At 30.0% G+C, this 16423-nt stretch overlaps 1 protein-coding gene across 1 annotated transcript in view; it reads left to right on the top strand.

Annotated features, from left to right (window-relative positions):
* Nucleotides 1–302: 302 nt before the first annotated feature.
* LOC106457023 (chloride channel protein 2-like) overlaps nt 303–16423 on the top strand; it is a 67780-nt gene continuing 51659 nt past the window's right edge. The window contains exons 1-3 of the mRNA XM_013916407.2: nt 303–539; nt 8005–8155; nt 15109–15240. Coding sequence (XP_013771861.1) covers nt 477–539; nt 8005–8155; nt 15109–15240 — 346 coding nt within the window. The 5' untranslated portion in view covers nt 303–476. The remainder of the gene's footprint in view (nt 540–8004; nt 8156–15108; nt 15241–16423) is intronic.

Consider the following 16423-nt stretch of genomic DNA (forward strand, 5'->3'; position numbering starts at 1 on the left):
TATTAAAAAAAAAAAAATCCAGAAAATGCACGTCTGGAGTCATTAGATCGTTCGTCTTACAATTTATGGCAGGTAGTTTTACTTTGTAGAATTGCTGAATTAGCAATTGCTCTCAGCATTGCTTTAATAAATAACTCTCATTAAATATGACTACACAATTATAAGGAGGCAATTAAGTGTGAAAGTAACTTCTAATACTTCTAATTACAGATACGCTATGTATAGTTTTGGCTGACTGTGATTGGTGAAACCTGTTGTGACAGCGGGAAGTGACGCATGGTATTTTCTCTCAGTGAATACAGCAAGGTGGTTGAGCGGCAAGTGTTATGATTAAACAGGCTGGAGGTAGTGAAGAATGGTTGTGTAACAGCTGATATCGTCTATACAAGATCATTCAGTAATCTTATGGTTATAGATAACCGTTAATATATTTGGATTATTAGGCGAAAAATTAGAAGTGATAGATTGAAACTTATATGCTCACCATGGGTGAAGAAGGAAGGAATGACCAAAATGCTCTTGGTTATGAGCATACTTTGGTAAGTTGATTTACATTAGTCTTTTCCGTAACTTGGCTGGTACTTTGAAAGTTAACTTTTACATGTACCGTGCCAGGAGTAATCGAAGTTAGAATACTAGATGTCATATATAATAACAGTAATGCAATTATGCAATTTATATGAGTTTTACTTGAGGTCAGTATATGCTAACAAACAAAGAATCATTTTCTTTGATCACAGATCCGAAAGATTATTTGGCAACCTAGCGTGAATATAATAAAACCAAAATTTTTACGTAAATATTAATACTAAGAGGACAAAATTGTTTTTAATTTAAGAGCTGAGGATCCCAGTAGATCATTATACTGAACATTGTGATGAGCTTGATAATGATAATGTGTTTTTAAGCAATTAAATCTGCGATGTTTCAGCCGTAGGAATAGACCATTTTAAGGCAATGTATTTTGTAATTGTGAAGATGCACTTATCATATGGGCTGAAATATGACAGTATTAGTTGCTTAAAATGTTTGCAATGTAAAGATAATTACAATATTCAATTTAAGGAAAGGTTTATTCCAAGGGTTAATGAGGAATTAATTTGTCCACCTAGGCTAACCCATAATGTACTACAACCTGCCCCAAACTGCATATAGAAACCCATTTTGCCCTATCTAAATCTGACCTCTAAAATGCTCATTCGATTTCATGTAACATTCCTTCAACATTGCACCTTCTACCTTTCTTGTAGACACTAATTTATATGCCATCCAGTCTATTATAAAAGTACTACTGCCTTAATTGGTGTTGTATCTGAGTTTTCCACATCTTAAACTTGTGTTCTCTAGCTTTACTGCCTATAAAATTATTTTTTTTTTTATGTAAATGCTATCTGGAGTTATGTATTCTAATCCTTTAAGAATCATAAAAACAATAGTCTTATCCCCTCGAAGACCTTATCCTCACAAATGAAAACATGCAGAGATTTCATTATATTCTTTATGATAACCTCTTTAAACCTGGAAATCTTCCTGGTAGTATCTCTGTGAACTTTCTTCAACAACTCAATATCCTTTCATAAATATATTTAAGGTGATCAAAACTGAGAACAGTATTTAAAATGAGGAGTAACCATCATTTTATAGATTGAAATAATAGTTGTTTTTGACTTGTACCCAATATTTAAATTGATTAATTAAATATAGAATAAAATGTTGTTTCAAACTTTGCTTTTAACTATTCCTGTTTTTAGACACTTTTTTTTTCTATACATTATCAGGTTACAGTGAATTTTTGAAATAAGTATATGTGTATATAGTACTGTACAAACAATTATAATATTTATGCTGTGATAGACCTTATATTGAATTATAAATATTATTAGATCATTTCAAGTAAACTGTATAAAGGTTAAGTTTTGTATCTTTTTATATGTAACATAACTTAAAATGATTTATTTCTTTAGAAAAGTCAAAAAATTACCTTGTTCACTTGAATTTAAAACCTGTTGTGTTTTTCTGCTGAAGGCAAACTATTTCAAGGTCTATTCTTTTTAAAACAGTTTGAATATTAGATAAGTTAGTTTATCCAGCACTTTAGTTCAGGATTAAGAATTGTTTGTCACCTTTCATTCTGTTATCATAGAGATCAAACATTTTTACAGCAGAGTGAATTTGTTCTTCTAAAATAGTTTTGAAAAATAAAACCAAATATGAACATGATAGTATGAAGCATTTATTAAATGTTTGGGAATCTTCAGAATTCCATTGTAAGTAATTTAGAGGTACAAAACAAACAGTTGTAATTACAACAGAAATATGGTATAGTTTATGTATTACAAATTATATCAAATATTACATATTATTACATTCATGTTTTGCTTTATTATTAAGTTACATTTGCTGAAAAATGAATTGATTATTTGTTAAGAAGAATGGAAAACATGTCATGAAGTTACAGAAATTTTTCTCCTTCACTCTTCATATATGATTATAACATTTTTATATAATCAGTTACTCGTATAAATATTTTGGCGTGGTAACTACCAAGCTCTAAATAATATGATTAAAGTAATAAACATGAAAAGCATAAATAATTATGTGGTTAGAACAGGCAAATTAGCATATGTTTGAGTGAAGCTGAAAGTTTAAACAAATTTTTATTCATTAGTCTATAATTATTTTTCTGTCAGTTCTTATACACTTGTATATTAGATGTATAACAGCATGGTATGAATGTGTGTAGAAAAGTTTAAGTCATTGAGAAATAATTGCCTTTAAATATTGATTGGCAGTAAAAATACATATATATTTGGGTACATTGTAAAACATGTCATATTGATCAACTGTAAATAACTGGTTGTATAGTTTTTTGTTTTTTTAATATATAAACTCCTATTCTTTTCCAAGTTACATAAGCATATTATGTTGAAAAAAGTTTTTAATTAAAAAGTACACCAAGCTTTCTAACGCCAGTTGTGGGTGTACTTATGAAAATTAGGGTCATGTTGTGACACACTAATATTTCTCATTATTTTTGGGTGTGTGTAAGAAACTACACTCATTCTACTGCATGCATTCCTGTACTTGTATGTGTATACTTGACCTTCTATATAATATGTACAATTTCTGATACTTAATACAAGAGTTATGTTTCATTCATAGAAGTCAGTGATGGACTGTGATTACTTTTTTTTCAGTTAGTACACGGTACTACAGTGCTTCTCATGATACATCCATGCATATAAAAAGTTTTTTTTTAAGTACAGAAAGCTGTGGTTGTTTACAAGATTCCTATAAACCCTTGGGTTGTATCACATATACTCTGTATTTTGCTTTCATGTTTAAATGCATATCTTTGTCTTTAGCATATATACTCTTTGGGTGTTAACTTGAAAAAGTGACCTTTTTTTTTCTACTGGTATTCCATGACAGTGTAAAACTTATCTATCTAGGCATTAAAGCACATGTGGCATGCTGATACTTGCAACTCATGCCCTAGAAGAGGTTTCTTTATTTAAAGTCATTTAGTGATTGTGAAGGGACAGTGAAGGCTGTTTCTATGCTATTACCATAAACATTCAATATGCAAGTTGCACATTGTTACCATGATATACATGTATTTCCATACTCAGCATTATTTAATAGTTATGCTTTATAGAACTATGGACTTCATACTAAAAAATAACAATACAGTCATATATATCTAATTTAATAAATTTAAACATATACATGTATACTATAGAAATGTGTTCAGTTTCACATAAAGTATTTCTTTTCATCTGCTTCAACTTTCAGTCAAGGTATTACTGTTGCACTGCCTTAACTTTTGTCAACTAATAACACAACACACACATCACAAAGCAAACCATGTTATTGTTATGAACTGTGCATTAATTTTAGTGCTACAGTATTACTTCAGAAATACGTTTAATATATGTGTAGTCAAACTGTAGTAAATAGTAGCTCGGGAATTAGTTGCTTCAACTTATATAACATTTAAGGTCAGCAAGCCTATTGGTCCATCAAGACTATTTCATTTAGTAATTTAAACTTTAAAAGAAACCCCTCAAAGCCAGTCTTTATGATATAAACATTTATCAAGCCTTCCTTTAAATTTACTGCATTCACTACATCTGAAGGCATCCATCCCAAAGAACAACTCCCATGTTGTAAAAATAAAACTATTTGTGTTCCTAGTCTTACTATTTTCACCATTAAGCACAAAAAAATGATTCATTGACACTATCAACTCCATTAACAATCTTAAACATCTCAGTCATATTTCTTCTAACTTATTTTTTTCAAAAGAAGATAATTTCAGAGATCTTAACCTGTCTTCATATGATAGTCTTTCCATTCCAGGTACTATACTAGTAGCCCTCCTCTGAACCCTTTCTACTAAGCTAATATTCTTTCTTAGATAAGGAGACCAAAATTGTATACATAATCCCAAGTGTAACTAAGTAGTGATTGTATAGAGATAATTACATCTTTTGACTTGAACTGAGCATTTCTGTAAATGCATCATAAAATTATTTTAGCTTTACTACTGACAAAATAACACTGCTTCAATGGCTTAAGTGACTTATCCACTACTATGTCAAGATCTGTTTCCTCAATCACACTATTAAGTGGGTTTCCATCTATATTAAACACGTGATCCAAACTTTGTTAACCCAAATACATCACCTGACATTTAGTATAATCAAAGTTGTTTACCAAGTCATTCTGTGATACCTCAACATCCTTAGTACAATGTGATATATACATATGAGTTTAATGTCATCAGCAAATGTTTACTCATTTACTGATTATGTTGCTATCAGTATTACTAATGTAAACATGGAAAAGCAGAGGTTGAGGCACTAACAACAAAAGTCCTGCTTGACTGTACTCCATGAATAGCAACTCTTCTTTCTCCCAATCAACAACCTCACAATTCAATAAACTAATCTTTCCTTTACCCCTGCTGATGTGATTTTCATAGCTAATCTTTTGTGTGGCACTTAATCAGAAAACTTCTATTCTGCAGATAACAAATAATATCCTCAGAAAAAATAAAAGATTAGTAAGATAAGATCTTCCTGTAGTGAAAGTGTTTTTGCTTTTATTTATATCAGATTTCACTAAGTGATTTAAAATTTGTTCCCTACTACAGAAGTAAGACTAAATGGCTTATAGTTTCAAGAGCAACTCTTATCACTCTCTTTAAAAATGTGAATAACATTAGCAACTCTTCAATCCATGGGCAGCTATTCACTATTTTTTGACCTTCCAAAAATGAAATATAGAGGCTCTCATATCTGATTATTAACCTCTTTTAAACTCCTAGAAAAAACCTTGTCTGGTCGTGGTGTTTTATCGTGTTTAATCTTTCAACCAAAAAATTAATATTTATATGATTCAGGTCAATTATAATTTTCTCCATAGAATGCTAGGGGTTAAGAATATTGCTAATATATTCTTTTTTAAAAACAGAAGAGACCTTTCAAAAGCACAGTCACCTTATAGTCTTCAATAAATACCTTGCCATCAGTATTCTTTAAGGACACAGTAACTATTTTAACGCTTTGTTTAACTATAATATATATTTTTAAAAAATTCTTGCTGTTAGGTTTGATATTTATTAGCCACCTGTGTTCCATAAACTTTTTTTTTACTTAAATTCAATAAGCAAATCTCTAGCTTTTCTCTATTTCTGTAAATCTTCCAGCTTATTCATCAATTTAAACTTCTTAAATTACCTGTGTTACTTCCACCAAGCTACTGCTTTTGAACTATGCCTTGATTTTCACACAGGGTATAGTATTACTTTATAAATACCCTAAACATTCATACAAGGTCAAGATATTGTGACTAATGGTTTAAGAATCATGTTAAGATACCAGTTTGAGAGACAAATTAATTTGTTATTGACTAAAAATAGTATAACCCATGGTCAAACTGCATTATACTTTATTTGTTTCATGTATGTCATCAACATATTTCAAATGAAGCTTAAAATGTTATTTTTATTTTGAAATAACACAAAAGATCATGTTGATGAGATTCAGCACTCATCTCACTGTAATCAGAATGTAGCTATTTGCTTCTCTGAAGTCTGCATCTAAGTTTTCAAGTCATAGACTCGTTGCCCCAAATATAAATGATCCCATTTTTATTCTCATCTTTGATCTACTGAAACTTGCATTACATAGGCCCTCTCAGCAGTTTTCAAAAAATGAAATCAGATTTATTCTTTCATAAAATGTACATAATTTTCACAAAATATATGCTTTGATTTTGCTTTCACAAAACATTTTAGAGTAAATTTTAAAAGAAAATTCAGCCTTTTTTTAACCTCTCTTTTTTCTTATTCTTCTATGAAATAATGTTATTTAGTCACAAAATGGGGCCCATGCAAACACCTTAATTGAACCCTGATTTTTAAAAAAATTTCATTCTTATAATAAAGAGAATCATAGATTCACCAGAGTTTAAAGTTAAAAATCTTCATCAAAAGATTATGGAACTATGTTTACTAAATACATCAAGAAATGCACATGTATATAAATATTTCAATCTTTTGTCAGTAAGTATAATTATTTTTTTCATGATACCATTGCTCCTATCATACAAGAAGTAACTTGTTACCAAATTTTATCATCCAGTTTCATCACTGTACATTTTTTAATGGTCAGACTTTCTTTGCATCTTCTGAAGATCAGTGAATTTAGGAATATTGCTCTATAATTAGCAGGAATAGCTGCTAAAGAACAAAAACATACTAGTTATGAATTCTTCCAATCAGGAAAATGTCCATTTTCCAACATCTTTTGCTTTCTAATACCACACCATACCAGTAGTTTCCACTTCATGATTTTAATAAACTGTGTGGCACATCATGAAAAATCTTACAAAAGTTGTGTATGAGGTGCATCCTTCTCAGAAGACCTTGATGTGAGGTACACTAAATATTAATTATTTGATAATAACTTTCAAAGTGCTTTCCTGGATTAATAAAACATCAGTTTCATAAACTGTGTTTGTAAATATATGCAATCTAGGCAACAAATATTTGTATGTCACAGTCATAATAGTTACTTTTTAGAACACTTAAAATAATCGGTAAGTAATGTAGTGTCTCTGAGTAAATTTGGATAAATACATAGCTACATAACAATGTAGTCACATGTATGCATATCATGATTATTTCAATTGTTTTTTATTAAAGAAAACTAAATTATTTATACAATTATAGTAAATTAACATTAGTGATTTCACTACTTGTAGAAGAAAAACAGTGTTCTACAAAGTTATAACTTAATTGAAAGTTCTTGTGTTTTTTTTAAAGTTTTGTATATTATAAATGTACTGCATTTTCAGAATAATGTATTATTTTGACAGCTTATTTTCTATTTAAATTTATTATAAATAAAGTGAATTTTCAAAATAATCTATAATTTTGACAGGTTATTTTTCATATTTTTACAATTTTAATTTATTGTGAAGAAACTGCAAATTTCTCTGATTTTGCCTGGTTTAGAACCAGTTATGTATTTCAAAGTAATTATTCCTGTCCAGGATAATTTTGAACTTTTGATTCTAGATATATAAAGATACATGCAGGAAAAAAAACTTGTAAGAGAAGTTTTATTTCCCACTTTTCTTTTGAGGCTGACCTTTTATTGCTAAAAATTGATACTCTTAGCTGGCAGAGTACAGATAGCCCATTATGTAGCTTTGTGCTTATTAAGAAACAAACTCTTCTTACAGATATACTGATTTCATCATGTAAGTACAATAATTCTTTTCTTCCAGTAATTATAATATTATCTACCTAAGAAGTTTAATTTTTAGTAGCATTAAGTATATGTATATGTTAATATTGTGGGAAGATTGACATGTGTATGTTAAATGCAGTTTTGGTTATAAGTTTTATTTTACCAAGGATTATTCTAGACCAGTGGTGTAAGTTTGACATTTCAGGCTATCTCACAAATATTTCTCATCTCTGTATTTTAGATGTTTGGCTGCTATAGGGAAGATCTAGGAGAATTTGCCAAACTTGAAGCTAGACGTCTAAAATCTTTAGAAAAGCTTAGTAGAAAACAAGATAAACTTAGACAACACGAACTTAAACCCTATCGCCGTCAATGGCAAAGAAAATGCATTGGTAGGTTTGTTTCACCATATTGCACAATTACCTGTAATAATTACTGCCAAAATTGTTTGAAATGATGAGTTAATTTGCTTGTGTACATATAATAAACATAGATCCATTTACAAAAGCAACTGTGGGAATGTATTTTAATTTCATTTGAATATCTGTTAAAAGGTATATGTATTTTGGAAAGGGTAAATGAATATATGTACTGACAATCAAGTAGATTGATGTAGATGGTTTTTAGCTCACACAAGCAAACACAGTATATGACATTAATGCTATTGCAATCACGTCTTTTTTTTTTGTAAATATTCAATGTTTTCAGAAAATCAAGAGAGATTTAATAAATAATTTTTTGTCTGTGAATTTGTCTAGCAAACATTGAAAAAAAATCTAAGGTATCTGCACACTAAATTTATTAAACAAACTCTAAAAAATCTAAGGTATCTGCACACTAAATTTATTAAACAAACTCTAAAAAATCTAAGGTATCTGCACACTCACTTTATTAAACAAACTTAAAAACCTACGGCATCTACACACTTAATTTATTAAACAAACTCTAAAAAACCTAAGGCATCTACACACTTAATTTATTAAACAAACTCTAAAAAACCTAAGGTATCTGCACACTCAATTTATTAAACAAACTTAAAAACCTACGGCATCTACACACTTAATTTATTAAACAATCTCTAAAAAAGTCTAAGGTATCTGCACACTTTATTTATTAAACAATCTCTAAAAAGTGTAAGGTAACTGCATACTTAATTTATTAAACAAACTCTTCCAAAATGTTAATTGGATAAAAATGTTACAGATGTATTTGAGAAACAAACCATTCTTTTATTGCCTTGAATGTAGTATTACATCTTTCTTGTGTAAACTAGTAAATCAAATAAAGTGAGGTGATAAGACCCATAAATATGCTTATATGTGGGCTGAGAGAGAATTGCAAAATACCAGTTTTATAATGTTTAGATTTGATCTTTCAGTAAACATAAATTATTTGGAAATTACATTATATGAATCACTCAAAGCTTTTGCATAATTATATTTTACGTGTAGTATGTGTTCTTTGTTATTTTCTAGGCAAAAGCAGTTAAAGATAGCTAAAAATACTTAATGTCTTAGTACTTTTACTCAATTCTGTAATCTTTTTCACCAGCAATTAACTAGATCCATTTCTGCAAGTACAAATAGATTACACAATGAAAACGGCAAACAGGGTTGGGCTTTAACAGTGCACTGGAGTTTCCTGTCATATACTGGTACTGCATGCATGATCATTCAGATTTCTAGGAAACTGACATTTGTTGATTTTAATGGGTTTCAGTTTGAAGCACAGACTGTTTTTTTTGTTTTTTTCACATTTGATGCAAGTTTTTTTTGACACCATTTAACTTTTTTTTGTAAATTTAATAAGTGAACCAAATATACAGCTTATACCTATTATTTATTTAACAAAATACATTATTTTAATATACTAGTTTGCTTATACATTCACACTTACAACTTTTAGATGATGGTATTTTTGTGGTTCATAAGGTTTACAACATGTAGGTGGTGATGTGGTTCTTTAAGAAAGAATAATTGAAACTGCCCAGAAAAGATGCTAACTTTAGTGCATGCATTAGCTATGTGTTTAAAACTTTTACAAGAGAAGCAACAAAAGTGTGTGGCAGTTTATTGGTGAGTAAATACCAAATGGCCCACCAAGGTAACCTTGTTCTGAGAACTAACTCACCAGACCATGTTAGTCTTGAAACAAGTTTCTTAAACTATGAATCATGTTGTAGATAAATTACTCCTATTGTCTCCACCTTCCTTAATCCCTCGCATAAATCAGTGACCTTGTTGAAAATGGTCAAAAAGCACTCAGTGCTGTGAAATACAAATTTTTCTGCTGATGTTAGGCAGTAGTTTGTAATACTTTAAAAGATGGGGAGACAAGTGACAGTTGAGAGAAAGTAGTAGTAGATCTGTATGAATATACGTTAACCATGAATTGATTTTTGTTTTGATTGTATATTGTAATGTGTGATAAATTACTAATCTTCTGCTTGCGTATTCCGAGATACGTGTAACTGTGCATACTAAAACATGATGAGACATCCTAAGTCAGTTTTAGGTTCCCCTCTCTTGTGCTGTATCATCATGTTTACTGTTCTGTATAATCATAGCTAAGTACAATGTACCACAATTTTATGGTAGATTGCTTGCACAAGTTGGTTTTATCACGATTAGTCCCGCTTCTAACCAGTTAAAACTAGTGAAATTTAGATTATATTTCCCACTGTTTCAATACATTATTTGTTTGTCAGCAATAAAGTAATTTAAAAGGACTCAGAGAAGTTCTTAACTGATTGTGATCATCTTCATGGATACTAGATTTTTAGTTGAGAGTGTCACTGAATATTGACACCAGAGGGAAATTCATTGTTAATTAATTAATTAATTAATTATTCACATATTTTACTGTTCATGTAGTGTTAAGAATGTACATAAATTAACAGATTCAGTTTGCAAAACTACATGTATTCATATTTATTGTTACAGTCAAGAGTCTGATTACCCATATTATATCATAAAATTTGAAGGAATAAAAGTGCACACAAGTGTCTCTTCAGTATAGTAACATATGCTTTTTTTTGTAAACAAGTAACTTGATGGTTTTATTTATGACAAAAGCTATGACTAAATCTGAGTACAAATGAATTTTAAAATTTACATATCAATAATGAAAGTCGATGTTAAAATTGTGCATGCATGTTTTATATGTATAATATATCTATCTATATATTGTGAAAATACAGATGAAATAATAAGAACATATTTTAGAGTTACAAAATAAATGTTTAATACCTTATTTACTGTAAATGTCCAAGTTGGACTCTTCAGAAAATAATAATACTTGTAAACATGGCATCATGGATGGAGTTGCAAATAATAAAAATAAAGCAAAAGAGAACAATTAATACAATTAATAGTGAAAAATTAAAAGGGACAAAAACATATACAGACTTAAATTTTTTAACAATTTTGTGTTGGCTGGAATAATTTTATCAGGTATTTTTATTTTGATTTTGACTCTATTTTACTATTTTAAAACATTTTGTAAAATGGATAAATTAGAAATTGACCATTGTAACAAGTGTCTAAATGCTCACTGATGGAATATTGCATGTTTATGGATCCTAAATTTATTGTTGAACTTGCACTTCCTTGCACAGTTTCCTTCCAGTTTAACCATTGTAATTTCTGTGGAAGTTGGAAAATGTCGTACAATAAATAAGATTTTTCAGATTTATAGTTCAATTACCATTAAGTTTTACAGGCTTTCCTGATTTAAAGGTGATTTCTTTTCTGACTTGTAGGTATTCACATGTGATGCATCATTTCTTACTGCAAATGTTCTTCATTATATCTTCCTTTCTTCTAATAAACTTTGCACATGTTAAAAGCTTTTAAAATTATTTTGCTGTTTGCAATTGTGTATCATGTTTACCAAGTTATACCTCAGATTGTAACTTTATTTTAATATTTGTGCAGATTATGTCCCTGAAAGTAGGCTGAAGGCCACCTGAAGGGTCACCTGTTTACTTGTTTTAACCATTTGCACCACTGTACAGTAGTGTGTTATCTGTCAGTCAGTCAGTAGACACTAAAATGACATCACATAAGGAACGCTTAATGTTGCAATTTGTAGTGTCTTGACATCAGTAAAATGTGTGCATGCCATGAATCACAAGAAGAGTTATACACACTGTAGGCTACAACGAAGCATGACATATGAACTTCAAAAGCAAGGAGCAAAATTTTTGTTATTCATAAATTTTGGTTTTATTTATTCTTGAAATGGAACACTTTAGGGGACCCTGCAGAGTACAAATAGTGTTTAGTATAGTGACATTACTTGGACTGTGTATGGTAATAAGAGGGGTCTTCCTTTATTCACTTTCTATGTCTTTATAAAGTATATATAAATATACAGCAGAAGCAGCACATATAAGAGGCTTAGTGAGACTTAGCTTCCCCAAATTAACCATTCCTCATGAGGCATTATTCTATATATATGTGTGTGTAGTTGTTTTTAATGTTCTGTTCATTTGTCCTTGTTACAGAGTACCTATAAACATTGTAATGCTAGCTATAAAATATTTTACTACAATTTCATCTACATCTCAGCAACAGAATATTTAAATTTCATACAGTATGATTTAATTGAAGATTTTATAACACTGTTTTGATATGCATGTTGAATCGAAAGTGTAGACTACATACCATTATGCATCCAAATATAACAAGTAGATGTGGATCATGAGATCAAGCTTATGAACAAAACAAGCAAACTGTAAACTGGTGATCATTAGATCAAGCTTATGAACAAAACAAGCAAACTGGAAATTGGTGATCATTAGATCAAGCTTATGAATAAAACAAGCAAACTGTAAACTGGTAATCATTAGATCAAGCTTATGAACAAAACAAGCAAACTGTAAATTGGTAATTATTAGATCAAGCTTATGAATAAAACAAGCAAACTGTAAATTGGGGATCATTAGATCAAGCTTATGAATAAAACAAGCAAACTGTAAATTGGGGATCATTACTTGCTAACCCTCTGTGCATGGGTTGGGGTCAAAATGTGCTTGCCACAACTTTTTGCAGAATGCCATTCAATATGTATTTGATGCCAGAGTTATCAACTGTTTATTTTACCCTACAATGTTGATTTAGCACCAGTTCATCTTAGAGGAGAGTAAATACAGTATACAGTGTACAAGGATACTGAAAAATAAAACAGTAGAGATTATGCAAGTACAATATACAAACTGTACAATGGCCAAAATATTTTTATTCTTAATATGGACATCACCTTGTACTTTGACTTGTGAGAGTAAAAGTCAGATTTACTTTGTTAATTCACAGATATATCTTGAATACAAATACTTTTGTAACACATCTGATATTTTATGTACTACAAACCTGCTCATTGTACTACAAGCTTGCTTTGTAGAAGCACGTAGTTAATTCTGATTTATAGTCAGTATTCCTTCTCCAATGGACAGATCCTGTGCAAATTTGGTTAATAAAACGAGCAAACTGATGATCATTAGATCACACTTCTGAATAAAACTAGCATATAAGATCATTAGATAAAACTAGTTGTGACAACAACAAAAACATTTCTGGCTATACTTCTTATCCACATTTGTTTAGAAAAACATCAAAAGAACATACATTACAAAATTTGAAGGTAAAAAATTTCTGTTTGTATTTTATCATTTAATTGCATTATCTTACCTTAACAGAGTATCAACTAGATAGAAATCAAAAAGTGAAAACAAAATTGCTGTCATATCCTAACTATGGTCTTGATCTGTACAGTATGTTTGTGGTTTATACTGTACAGATCAAGACCATAGTTAGGATATGTACATATGTTTGTGGCTTATACTGTACATATCCTAACTATGGTCTTGATCTGTACAGTATAAACCACAAACATATGTATATACACATGTCAAAATCCATGTGTGTTCTAGATATAGATGGCTGGCCTTTTTGTTTCAATAAGAAAACACTGTGTAACATGATTAGATAATGAACATAAGTAGCAGTGTATGATTATTAAAGGATGGCATCAAAGAATTTTTATAAACATTATGCACAGACATATAATTTCTTATAATGTGAAAATTACAAACTTGTAAGGAAGTGTGGCAATAAAAAGGTAATTTTTTTTTACATTCCATTTTTTTACTACATGGTGATTCATGGATGATGTACAAATATCTTGTGAATATCTGGTTATGAACTTATGGTTATTTTGCACAAAGAATTTCTTTCCAGTAATACAGTGGGTTTTGTTACTATTCATGTTCAAAAATAATTTACACGTGATTTGTAATGTATGTACACATAACTGTATGTGGAGCTTGCCATATGTTTTTTAAAGACTTATAAACTGTGCTTTTCAGGAAGTACATTGTAATTTACTACTCTTGAGATGTCTTTGGGTGAATGATGCTTATGATGAAAAGAATACATGTATTTATTCAATTAAAATCTTTTTTTTCAATGCCGAGTTTTCAAGATTGTCCGATTTGCAAGGATTAGCCATAGAATTAAAATAATCTTGCTAAATTGGACATTCTCTACAGAAAATTGTAATTTGTTTTACTAGGTATAGATTATGGTTAACTTAAATTTTATACACTTTTCTATGTCATTGAAATACTTACAAACAGTCACATTACAAATAAATGTTTTTAATATATTTTTAGTTAGAAACTACAAGCATTCAAAACATTTTTGGAAAAAAGAGACAAAGTTGCATGAAATACCAATAAGTTAAATAAATTTATCAGTTGATTTATAATGTTTTGTAAAGAAAATGTAATTACTTTATAATTTAAATAGATTAATTTCAAAAAGTATCCTTAACAATCTTCTTGCTGAATACTTGTAATTATCTTCACCATGTTTCTTGCTATTTTTCTGTGGTTATTTGCAGGCTTCTTCTAATTGTAATTTTGATTATCCTTGACTTTTGCATGACTGTGTACCTGTGATTTGTGATTATGTTTAACCTTCATTTGACTGTGTATGTATGATTATCTTGAACATTCTTATGGACATTTTTCTGTGATTATTTGCAGCCTTCTTCTGATTGTACCTTTGATTATACTCAATCTTTGCTTGGCTGTGTACCTGTGATTTGTGATTAGGCTTAACTTCTTGAGGCTGTGATTATCCTTAGTCTTCCTCTGGCTATGAATCTATAATTAACCTCAGCTTTGCTCTGACTGTGTGTGTGTGTGTGTGACTACTGACAACATAATTCTTTTACCTCCTAATTGGTCTATTCGTTAAACTTGTATATGGAAGTAGTTAAAATATTTAACTACATGTGTATTGTAGCTGACACTTTTGATCAATAAATTTTTTCCTTTTAGGTCATTTATCAACAGTGTGGCAGCACACATTTGCCAAACTAGGAGAAGATTGGGTTTTCTTAGCTCTCCTAGGGATCATCTCATCATTACTCAGTTTTGTGATGGATTACGGTATTGCTATATGTCAGAAAGGTAGGAACTACTCTGGTATTTTGTGATGGATTATGGTACAGCTACATGTCAAAGGTAATGACTACCCTGCTGTTTTAAGTATTTAGTGAGCAGCAGTGTCTATTGAATTACTACTGTTTTTTCATTGTTTTAAATATTGTTTATGATATCATTGTGAAGAATGATGTTCTTTTTTTTTTCACAACTTGTTGACCTTTAACTGGTTCCACATAGGTCAAATGGATAATATATAGTTCACTAAAATAATCTCTTGTTATTAAATGTTCTAACATTTTAAATGTTTTTTTCTTTATTCTTACTTACTATCAGCTGATAGAGATGGATTTATGTCAGGAAAATATCTATGTACAAATAAATCTTCTTTAAGAATATATTAGTCGTTATTACCTTTTACTGTGATAAATCTTTAATTTTATTTAAAAAATTCATTCTTGGTGGCTGCCTATATGTCCATGCATCTACGAACTACAAAACCACCACCATGTACATGTTGTAAACATTACGAACTACAAAACCACCACCATCCACATGTTGTAAACATTACTAACTACAACATCACCACCACCATCTGCATGTAAACATTATGAACTACAACATCACCACCACCATCTGCATGTAAACATTATGAACTACAACATCACCACCACCATATACATGTAAACATTATGAACTATAACATCACCACCACCATCTACATGTTGTAAACCTTATGAACTACATCACCACCACCATCTACATGTTGTAAACATTACAAACTACAACATCACCACCACCATCTACATGTAAACATTATGAACTACAACATCACCACCACCATCTACATGTTGTAAACATTATGAACTACAACATCACCACCACCATCTACATGTTGTAAACATTATGAACTACAACATCACCACCACCATCTGCATGTAAACATTATGAACTTCAAGATGCTACAAGATGATTTCTGTGGTTTGTTTTTGTATGTTACAAGATGATTTCTGTTGTCTGCTTTTGTGTGTTACAAGATGATTTCTGTTGTCTGCTTTTGTGTGTTACAAGATGATTTCTGTTGTCTGTTTTTGTGTGTTACAAGATGATTTCTGTGGTCTGTTTTTGTGTGTTACAAGATGATTTCTGTGGTCTGTTTTTGTGTGTTACAAGATGATTTCTGTGGTCTGTTTTTGTGTGTTACAAGATG

This window comes from Limulus polyphemus, unplaced genomic scaffold (genome assembly GCF_000517525.1).
Source record: "Limulus polyphemus unplaced genomic scaffold, Limulus_polyphemus-2.1.2 Scaffold282, whole genome shotgun sequence".
Lineage (NCBI taxonomy): Eukaryota > Metazoa > Arthropoda > Merostomata > Xiphosura > Limulidae > Limulus > Limulus polyphemus.